Source organism: Fusarium oxysporum, chromosome 15, assembly GCF_000149955.1.
Source record: "Fusarium oxysporum f. sp. lycopersici 4287 chromosome 15, whole genome shotgun sequence".
NCBI lineage: Eukaryota > Fungi > Ascomycota > Sordariomycetes > Hypocreales > Nectriaceae > Fusarium > Fusarium oxysporum.
Genome location: NC_031000.1, coordinates 358510 through 369719, shown reverse-complemented (window position 1 = coordinate 369719; position 11210 = coordinate 358510). Strand labels below are relative to the sequence as shown.

The 11210-nt window shown below is 46.1% G+C and overlaps 3 protein-coding genes across 3 annotated transcripts; 1 reads left to right on the top strand and 2 right to left on the bottom strand.

The window, feature by feature from the left end:
- FOXG_16715 (uncharacterized protein) lies at nt 1-678 on the top strand (the record flags this gene model as incomplete). Its single annotated transcript, XM_018396733.1, has 4 exons — nt 1-92; nt 146-243; nt 294-412; nt 460-678. 4 exons carry the CDS (start codon nt 1-3, stop codon nt 676-678), a joined length of 528 nt encoding a protein of 175 aa, XP_018257478.1.
- Nucleotides 679-1871: 1193 nt separating this feature from the next.
- Nucleotides 1872-3856, bottom strand: FOXG_22562 (uncharacterized protein; the record flags this gene model as incomplete). The annotated part of the gene is made up of 2 exons (XM_018402977.1): nt 1872-1922; nt 2102-3856. The coding sequence occupies 2 exons, from the start codon at nt 3854-3856 to the stop codon at nt 1872-1874; spliced, it is 1806 nt and encodes a 601-aa protein (XP_018257477.1).
- A 1212-nt stretch (nt 3857-5068) lies between these two features.
- Nucleotides 5069-5386, bottom strand: FOXG_16714 (uncharacterized protein; the record flags this gene model as incomplete). The annotated part of the gene is made up of 1 exon (XM_018396732.1): nt 5069-5386. The coding sequence occupies one exon, from the start codon at nt 5384-5386 to the stop codon at nt 5069-5071; it is 318 nt and encodes a 105-aa protein (XP_018257476.1).
- Nucleotides 5387-11210: the final 5824 nt, after the last annotated feature.

Below are 11210 nucleotides of genomic sequence, written 5' to 3'. Positions count from 1 at the left end.
ATGGGATCAAATCCAGGCTGGGGCATGCTCAAACCGGAGCAAACTGAACCCTTCATCGCATCCAGTCCCCAGTGGAAACTGGTGGGAGAAAGGTAACTACGAAAGGGCAACATGTCTATATTACAAGATCTAATAATGAATGTAGCTGTTACGAGAAAGTCGAGCCTTTCAAATACGAAACCAACGATGCAGACACTGAGAGGCATCAGCTTTCTTCTTTATTTACTATCCGGTATACTATGAGTAAGTCCTCAGTTGAAGCTGGGGTTGACAAGAAGACCTGACAAAAGCAGACACCAAGACCCAGGAGAGAACAGTTATCGTAGATCTGATATCCCCAAATCTCCAATTCATGATGGAAAAGGCGCTCTATGGCGTTGAAACCGCAGACTTCAGGGAGCCTGTTACTTTGGTAAGTGAATCCATCTTGTAATAGTCACAATTAACAATGACTGCAAGGTTAATTTCAAGACGTTATTCCACAAGCGCACGCAACTGAGGATGTTCCGCGATGTCCACTCTGACCATATAACAACCTTCTTACTGGATAAGGAGCATTTTAGGTGCTTCATTAGGATCTTTGAGGACTTATGCGAAGATCTAGATAATAGGCTAGAAGCACTTGTCCGGTGTGATGAGATCACTTGGGGAGTTTCTTCCAGAGTTATTTCTCCCTAAAACGAAGGTTCTAAGGAATGATGGAACAAATGATATCCAAGACGAGGGGACTTGTCTTGAATGTGAGGAGACTATTGATAAAGAAGGTCTGAGATTAATTCGCCTGAGAATAAGTCTTGATCAAGGGGGGGATTGTTCGATTTTCATTCCAGAATTCGACAGCAAAGTCGCCATTAGATCCCTTGAGGTCTACCCTAAGGACTTTATGGAGGACTAGAGCGGTTGACTCACCAATTCATTCCTTCCTGTCCCGGGCTAGGACTACATTTAAACATGCATACTCCGTCTTAACCTTGATTATCATAACCATGATGAGACAACTGTTGGTCATATGAGATCAACGTATTCTTAACTTCCAGTAGCTAGCTCCAGTTATAGTCCAAATGGATATTTGAATACTGATCTGTATTCGTCGACTGAAGTGGAGTTCTATTTCCACTCCTGGTATCATGTCGAGGCCCGCTGGATGTCTGCTATAACTTCACGAATATTCGCGTCGCCTCCACCAATGGCGCATCCATTTGTCCGGGAAGGCATTCCGGTGCTCGCTAATCACACTCCTAATCACGTACCAAAGACAAGTGCTTCGCCTCTTATCCATCTGATTAGGTGAAGGCAGTATCACTCCAAGTGCTCGTAAGGGATTGAGATAAAATAAGGCACAAAGGAGCTCCAGTTTCACTCATTCATCCTCATGCTTTCATAGATCACTTCGTAAAGCTCGGCAACGAAAGTTGGGCCATGCTTAACTTGGGGCACTGCTTATGTCTGATAAGCTCAACTCGTAGTATTGACCTTGCTTCAAGTCTCATGACATAATGGGAGTGCATTCATGCCCAAATTCTCGAAAAGGCTGCGAGTTATTCCATCCATTCGATTACGACTATTCATAACAGTGACTCATGAGAGGCACTGCCGCCGCTGCCACTGATGGAAATGGCAGTGTGACGTATCTTGATCTACCTATATGCCGGCCAAGCTAGATATCAAACAAAGCGGAAGGCTTAGGATGCACAACGGCCGTAGCTTATCAGATGCCTTCTCTTCCAAGCACAGCCATACAGACAAGCGTATCCTCATAGGCTGTATGGTAACACTATCTAACGCCAATATTCGGTAAGAGTGACAACGAACTCGCGTCCTGAGAATTCGGGATCTCAGGTATGCTACGACGCTGAAATTGACAACATCTTTTAGGTAGGATGTCTTATGTCGAGGCTAACTGAGTACATCGAAATGGTCAACTATACTCCATTGATATTCGTTCAGAACTCATTTCTCTGTTACTATAACAATGTTAACTTTATGTTGGTATCTCACTCATTATACAACCACGCTTGTTCTAAACCCAATATAGATATTTGAGTACATATATATTGGATGATGCATTATGTGGGGCTTAGAAACTTCTTTTTTCTGTTACCTTAGACCTGGCCTTTTTCTTTCCAATTTCCCTTTTACTCCTTTTTCGAAGCTCGTCAACTTTTTTCTGGTAATTTTGCGTTAAGAAGACACTATGCTCAGGATGTCGCTCGAGCAAGATGTTTAGATTCTGATTATCGTTGTTGACGAGAATCATGAGCCTGTCCGCCTCTGTCTGGTCCCTTATACTATAAATTGTCCTACCTACCACAAAAAGATTGGCATACATGGGCTCCGTAGTATATAGGTGCTTTTTGAGAATGCCAGTCCACTTGGCTTTTTCATGCCTTGGAGTTGAAATGTCAATGTGGTTAAAGGTGAATGGTATAGGCTTGCATTGCATTCGATAAGAGGCCCTTTTCTTATCGATGTGGCGCTGATATGCGAGAACCGTGTCCTGAAGATTGTACTGACTGGTGATCTTATTGCAAGCGGAAGCAAGCGAGCGAAGGCTCATGTTGTTCACTCCACCGTCTTCTTTCAACCCCCAGCCAGAATTGATGCCCTCTAAAGTTAGCTCAGCTGATTGGGTGATTTCTCCACATATTGACCTTCGCAACGCCACAAGGTCAGCGCCTTCGTTTTCAGTTTGTAGTGGATATTCGGGATGGACAAAGCCAAATAGAGAGATCAAATGACCAACTTCAGCCTGATCCAGGGTTTTGTGATACTCGTCATCAATTCCTGAGGAGAGAAGACTTCCAAGTTGTGATTCATGATACATGCTGTAGCCACCGAGCTTCCAGCACGGCTCGTCTTCAATACCCTCTTTTATGAAGTCTACCATTTTAAAGCTTCCTCCTGCTCTCTGGGCAGCAACGTAAGTCCGCACAGGTGCCGAAGTAAGCTTATATGTCGCCAAGCTCTCTAAATCACCGACAGTTTTCTCGTATCGCAGATGGGGCATACAAAGCGTAATTGGGATCTTGTACAGCCAACAGAGTCTAACCAAGATCTGCATAGATGCGGAGAATGACCCCACGATAATAGGGCAATCATTATGACCTGGAATGATCTTGTTGGCTTTTGAGAAGTGGAACACCTCTCGTGCTTGCTCTGGAAGGGTCTTGTAGGCCAGAGGCTCTGGACCGAAAGGCTTTTCCGAGTCCCTTTCTGGCAAAGTTTTAGCATAGAGCTTGCCAATGAGCTTGAAAGAAGCATCGGAGAATGAAGTGCGTAGTGGATACTCGGCATCATGATATTGTCCCATCCCAGCTACACGTTGTCCCTTGCTCGTGGCGACAAGGACGTCCCCCAAACGACGATAATAAACAGTCAAACCACACTCCATAGTGCTGAGCACACTGAATGACGTAAGTGTCCGTGCAGAACCAATAAACATTGTCCAGTCAGGACCTATAGTGTTAATAATTGATTCCATGATTTGGCTGTAACGGTTAGAGTTATCAACATAAACATCTTGAACCTTAAAAACTTTGGTCCACGGTTTGTCTTGAGCGTGATTGGCGCGATATTCGATAACAAGTGCCTTGAATTCCTCCAGAAGTTTGCTGTCTCTTAAGTGCTTGATGACAAAGCGGCGAAGGATCAAGGCCAGGAGGGCGGTCTCGTGACATCTTTCACCACCCACCCTCGCGTCTAAAGAGCTCCAACCGCCCTTTATGACACCATCGATGGTCCATTCGCCTGAGACGAGAAGGTTGATGGCATACTCTAAATCACGTTTCTTGAGAGCTTCCCAAGCATCAATGTCTCGGAAGGTATGTCCGTTTCTGGTTTTATTTAGGTGACTCATCAAGGGCGATAGATTTGGACAGTAACGTAGGTTTGTAAACAGATTCAGTGGCAAAAATTGTTTTCTATTAGGTTGACATTTATGCAACCATGCTAAAACATGGATCATCTGATTTCACGCCTGAGAGAGCACTTGCAGAGTCACGACGAACTGCGTTGTCCGAGCCTTAAGTATCTCCATTGGACATAGGTCTCTAGATGTTTCATACTGAAAAGCTATGTTAGATAGGGGCCCGGCGGTCTATTCTGACTGAAAGGGTAATAGTCGCTAACGCCTACATACAGCGCTTGCTTTTCGTCCTTATTTCTTCAAGCCCATTCCTGGACCTTAGTTTCACACCATCAATGTGAAATTCGTATCCTCAAGTCCATACAGCGCCTGCTCTTAATTGCTCTCTTCCTTTCTGTTCTGCTGTAATAAAAGGAAGGTGCAAGGTGTAGAAATCGCTGTATGGCAAGCCCCTCTATCTAGCTGCTACTATCTGCCGCTTCTATTGCTTGCGTTGACTTTCTGCTGTCGCTTTGTCCTGGGCTGTTGCATATTTGCGTGGTTGTCCACGTTTTGTTGGTCTCTCCATATTAAATCCAGTATACAATAGAGTAGGAGGTAAGAATAGCAGGATATGAATTGGGGGTGATTCTTAAGTACGCAGGCAGTGCAATTAACAGGATATGAATCAGGCGGGATTCTCAGGCAGAGGACCAGGCGAGACTCAGATTATGCGATTGCGTCGTCATGTGCCTTATGGAAAATCCTAGAAAGGGGTAATTGTGCACTAGCTAAAAATGGGTGGACTTTGCCCGCGAAATTCGGCAATTGGCTGAATGGGGATCCCATATATCCACTAGAATCTAATTGACTAGTAATACTCGAGGTCGACGACGAGGTTAACAATTTGAAAGATGAATATACAAACAACGAGCAGAAATTACTTATAGAAATATAAATAAGGTGAGTCCGGAGGTCTTATTATATGCTTTGATTCAGTATTAATGAGTTTTAAATCACATTTAGTCTAGTTCGAGTCGGTCAAAATATGATGTTGATAAGTGTGAGAAAGTACGATATCTTAACATGTTAAATCCCTCAAGTTGTCTTTGACTACTATCCACCCTTAGCTCCAAATTTTTACCTTCAAATGTTAAAGGTAGGTGTCCACATACAAACTGATAGGATAGCCTAGTATCAGCTCTCTAGTACAAGTGCCAGGATTTATTTCACCCTATAACTCCTGAACCTCCTCTTTGGGTTCTGCTGTCCCTCTACTCCATAGTATGCCGTGCCCTTGCAGTTGGCCTTGCTGTATGCTGTGTATCCATTTGGGTCCGGCCAAGCAGGCGTCTGAGGATAAAAGGTGATGGAAGTTGTAACCCAGTCGTAATCCGAGCGAAGGTTGATGCAGTTGCCTCTCTTGGTTCCATTGGCACTAACCCGTTTCATTTTGTCGCCTTTTTCGGCAAAGAAGTTGATAGACCAGGCTTGTGCAAGACCAATCATGGCCAAGATCATAAGGGTTGAAAAGAGTCTCATTCTGAAGTAGTGATTGGGGTTTATTTGAGAGTGTGATTGAAGGTCCTTATTTATTGACAGTGAATAGGTGCTTTTCATTCCTGCGTTCTTGGGCATTTAGTAGCATTTTATAGCTATCTTAAGCTCCCTTTCCCCTCCCGACCACTCGCCCTGTTCTCAGAAAATTCAGATCCAGATCATCAGAAGACGGCTTTCTATTATCCCGTCTTACCATAAGCCGCCACACTAGAGAGTTAGAAAGAGATTAAAATGCCCAAGATCTTCCAATAAATACCTCGATTAAATCTTATTTTGGAGTGGTGAGACGCTAGCACCGATCTACCACACCCTGCAATTTCTTTGGCTCTGGTCATCAATACCCATCGGCAAACCAGGACGGGGTATATGTTAATATCCCCACTGGAAACAATTTTTTGCGTGGGCGCAATTGCCGGTTGTCGCGTGTCCCGGATGACGCTATGTGATTCGGAGTACGACTCTCTCTTTCTCCTTGAAATATAAGATGAGAGCAACGGCTACTGTACCGGCAGAAAGATTTCGACATGCCGCTCGAATATCCTTTCCTATTATGTAGCTTCTTTACTTCTGACAGCTGCCACATAGATCTTCCTACTATTTATAAAAAGTGCTCTCTTTGCCTTATCACCAATCGTCCCCTTTTCGCACGAGCCTAACTCTATAATAATAATAACTAGGGAATGGAAGAGTCGAGGATTAGCTTCACCCATGTTAGCTTCACCCATATTGGATAGGGGATAGAACGATGGGATTTGTAACGAAGTCACATAACTCGTATCCCTACAGGGACGAAAAGATATTTGATTGGTAGCACCTGATTCTCTTAAATCTTTAAAGCACTACTCCGTACTGCCCTATGCTTTGCCTAGACCGCCCAAACAAGATGCCTAACAATGCCTAGTTAAGACTTTAAAGCTAAATTAGATCTACTAACGTGGTTGATAAGCATGCTGATCATCCAAGTATGCTGATCAAAAATTCCAGCCTCTAAACTTTAAATCCATTTAAAAACATAATAAACCATCTGATCAATTAAAACTACTTACCATACTCTTCCCCAGAGGTCTCAATCACTACCTGACACGTCCTTGCATTATGCCCGGCCTTGCCGCATACACCACAACGCCGACCACCCGGTCGCTCTGACCTTCCTCGACCACCACTTCTCGATGATTCGGCCACTATCTGCGCATCAACATCCATCTGATCAATTACTTGCGATGCTTCCTGTACAGTCATTGCCCCTCCTTTCTGTAGTCTAGTCCTTTTTGCCCTCCGGCGCCGGCTTAGTATCTCATTTGCATCTCGAAGATTTCGGACCTCATTCCTCAATAAGACAACCTCATGCATAACTGCCCTTGTTGCTTTAGTATTTGACTTTAAAGCTTCTATTATTGACTCTGGGGAGCTGCCTTTATGTCTTCTGATTCGTTTTTCGAGGTATTCAGACTGAGATTGAGCCTCAATTGCTGTCTTTAGGGTCTTTGAAACCCATGGGGTTAATGGTTGGCTGACCTCCCCAGGAGGCGTTGGGGTTCGTAGCTGCACATCAAGCTTTGAGATCACGGCTTCTGGGTCAAGAGGAGCAAGTCCAGCTCCTCTAAAACCCCCCCGGATATTGCTTTCTGTGAAAGTAGCTTTAAAGGCGGCATAAAAGGCCGGGAAGAACTCGGTCTTGGAAATGTGGGTTATAGAGCATCTAATCAGATGCTCTATTTGTCGACCATAAGCCTGTTTCAGCACTGCAAAGCACCCAACATCAAGAGGCTGAAGTAGGTGAGATGCATGAGGTGGCATACAAAGCGTGATAATCTTATTATCCTGGCAGTATCTCTCAAAGTCAGCAGAGTGGTGGCTTTCGTGGCCATCGAGGATCAGAAGACGATAGGCACCAACTGATCGGTTACTTGTAGACCGATCAAAGTGCTTTAGCCACTCAAGACCTAGCTCGTTATTTGTCCACCCATTTTGGCTCGTTGCAATAACCCAATCGCCCGGGAGGTTGCTTTCTCGGTACCAGTTAGCAAGGTGATATTTGCCTGCACCAATGATGAACGGCGCGATCGATTGACCTTCCGCATTAATCGCCTGGATTACTGTAATCCATTCACGATTTCCAGGCTGCACTGATTTTGATCTTCCTTGCCTTTCTGAGCCTGTGACTGCCATTCCGGCCATTATGAGGCCCATCATAAAGCCAGTCTCATCAAAGTTCCAGATATCATCTGATCGGATACCATACTTCACAATTGTATTCTGTACAAGCCTAAACCAGCCACGAATAATAGTCGGATCTTCGCATTTGGTTCTCTGGTAGTCATATCTCCGAAATAAACGCGTCTTTAGCTCTGGTTGTCGCTTGACGAAGTTATGAGCCCAACGCTTGCCAACAGATGATGCGTCACGGTCGGCAAGCAGAGAATTGGCTATTTCTTCTACAAAACGCAGTCGCGCAGGAAATCCTCGCGAATCTAGGTCAAGGAGGAATTGAACTATTATCTGTTCCTCTAGATCAGTCAGTCTCCGTGACTTTGGCACCCACGCGTCTCGTGATTGAATGCCATTCTGTCGGTTACGGAGAGTACCGAAGCCAACTTCATATATTTTTGCGGCGCGTCGGAGGCTTAGCTTTGGGTTATTTTGAAGGGCCTGAAGTGCAAGAAGGATTCTAGCTTCATTTGATGGCTGAGGCATGTTTAGTGGTTGAGAATTAATTGATCAAATGGTTAAGATGTAGGATGAGGGATTTTTGATCAGCATACTTGGATGGTCAGCATGCTTATCAACCACGTTAAGCATTTTACACTCACTATAGGTTCTGCCTCTTTTACTAGCTTTAAAATGGATTAGTAAAATTAACTTTACTAATATTAATTCAGATTGCCTTACTTGCAAGGGGTTTTAATTAGGGGAGCCAGGGTTAAGAAGTGCAAGGAGGTGTTAGACATTACGTGTATTCGGTTCATTGATGTGAATTGGTGTGTATTCATGTTGTGTTCTGTTGAAATCTACCCCTTAGAGGTTTTACCATTTCGGCTGTAATCTTAATGTATCCCTGCTTGCACGTGAGGCCCCAGCACCTGTTCAACACACCCCCCCAGACTGGCCATCGTGGTTCAGTCTGTGCAGTCCGTATTCCTATTGTCAGGTTGGCCATCCTTCCGATCCCTTATTCGGCTTTTCCTCCATCGAGATGTTCCTCTGTTCTGACAAAGTCATCCGCAGTGAGTTCCTTGGTCCTTCTCTCTTGAATCCTGTCCTTGATATCCACTAGGCCAACCTGTGTGACGAACTTCTGGAACTGCTGAGCGGGTAATGCCTTCGTGAGGCCGTCCGCAATCATCTCGGTGGTGGGAGTATGCCGGACCGAGATCCGGTTAGCGAGTGCTTCCTGGCGTAGCCAGTGGTTATGGATGTCGACGTGTCGAAGTTTGGTCTGCAGGAGCGCCACGTCGGCATTAATAAGCCGAATGGTCTGCGCGTTATCGCACTGAATAGTAATTCTTGAGTTATCGAGAGTTACGCCGAGCTCGGTGATTAATCTGGAGATGAACATGGACTCCTTCGCAGCCTGCGCAAGTGCCAGCAACTCCGCCTCTGTTGTAGAGGTAGTCACGGTGTCCTGCTTGTTGGCGCGCCATCCAATAATCCCTCCAAATAGCTTCATCACGTAGGCTTGCGAGCTCTTCCGATCGATTGTGTTGTCGGCAAAGGAAGCGTCACTGTACACATCAAACGTGTCTGTTCCGCCGAGTTGTAGCGCGAGTGCCCTGGTGTTTTGCAGATACCGGAATAGGTGGTCCAAGGCCTCATGGTGATCGTCGCTCGGGTTCATGTTGAATCGACAAAGTCGAGAAACAGCAAAGGCAATATCGGGTCGAGTGATTACTGCCAGGTAGAGCACTGATCCGGTCTTGCGTTGATACTGCTGTATTGACGCTGTTGATGCGCGCTCTTCGTTCGGAAGAAGTTCTTTCGTGGTCATTGGAGTGAGGGAAGGCTTTCCCCCTTGAATCCTAAAATGACTAGTGATCTTATCCACGAATGACGATTGCGACAGCCAAATCAGACGTTGGTTTCGTTCGCGAATAATCTCAATTCCAAGAAACCACTGTAGCGTATCTCCTCCAGAGAGTTGGTATTTTTCTCGAAGCTTGCCTATTGTCCATTCGACCGATTTTTGATTGGTCTTCTCGTAGGCAACAATGAGGTCGTCCACATAGAAGAATATCAATATTCCTCCTTTCGAGAGACAGCATGGCTCATGAGGTACAGACTTGAACCCAATGTTCGTAAGGGTGGTGGTTAGTTCTTTTTGCCAAAGTAGTGGTGACTGGCGCAAGCCGTATAGTGCTTTCTGAAGTTTGAGAACCAGGCCAGGCTTTCGGTAGCCTCCGGGCATCCGCATATAGACGTCCTGTTTCAGTTCAGCATTGACAAAGGCGTTGACGACATCATACTGGAGAAGTTCTAAATCAAAGCGAGCAGCTATAGCCATGAGTGTTCGGAAAGATCTGCCGGCAAGTGTGGATGCATAGGTATCCTCGTGTGTCGACTTGGCCTGTTGATCGCCTCGTACAACGAGCCGGGCCTTGCACTTGGTGAACCATCCGTGCTTGTCGAACTTGTATACATAAACCCACATGCAGTCCAGGAGTTCCTTGCCTGCGGCTTCTTCTCTCTGAACCTCACGCCAGGAGCGCATTTCTTTATGGCTTTCAAGATGAGTCTTTTCTGCCTCGCGGAATAGGTCACCTAGTGGATGGTTCTTGAGGTCTTTATGCCTTTTTGGCAATATTGGCATGTCTCGTCGGTGTATTCGGCGTTGGCCGTCACCTAAATCTGTCAGCTTTGCAGATTGTGTTTTGCGATTGGGAGAATCCATCAGCTTAGTAGATTCCCCTCGACTTCCCGTAAACTGAGGTTCTCCGCTATCAGGGTGGCAGCTGGCCGAGCTCGCCTGCTTCTCGAGCTTCCGCTTACTCACCACCTTGCCATTCCAGGTCCCTTTCACAGATGCGAGTCGACCGGCATTAAATGCGGCCTCCCAGTAACTGCTCGGAGTTGAAATGACACGAGGGGCTCCATTTGCGCCGTCTCGTCCCGGGGAAGTGCCAGCGCTAGGTGGGACATGCACCATCTTCGCAGCTCGTAACTGAGGGGGGTTTTCCCCCTCCTTCCTCACGGGAGGTTCTCTGATAGTAGCGACCAGAAGGGCAGCAGGCCGTAGAGGGCAAGTCTCCGGGGTCAGGTAGGGAGTGAATCGAGCGGTCGTGTAGGGGTGATCAGTCCCGTCAGGCTCTTCTCGATTGCGATCTCCTACGACTAGTGTCCTGCCAGTCTCACCCTGCGTAATCGTGGGATCACGTTCAAACCCTCTATGTGGATAACTTGCAGCCTCCCGCTCAAACGCTAGTCCTTCAGGCAAGGCGCTTAATTCCTCGTCTTCTTCTTGGGTAGAAGCATCCAGATTTATGCTAGATCCCTGTGGGACCTCAGCATCAGTGAGATGCTGAATAAGTTCTTCTTCGTTTAGTTCTTTTAAATCATCCTTGAGGTGTTGCACATCCCCAGAGAACGTCTCCTTCTCGTTGAAGATCACGTCTCTAGTGGAGATGACCTTGTTGGTCAACGGATTCCAGACCCTGTAGATGTTTGTCGAGTTATACCCGACCAGGTATCCTATCCACCCTCGGGGATTGAGTCGTTGTCGCCGATTCTTCTTTTTCAAAGCATCGGTCGTCATCGCAAAGGCTTTACAGCCATACACGCGTAGGTGTGTTTGATCGGGCTTACGCTCCGTGAC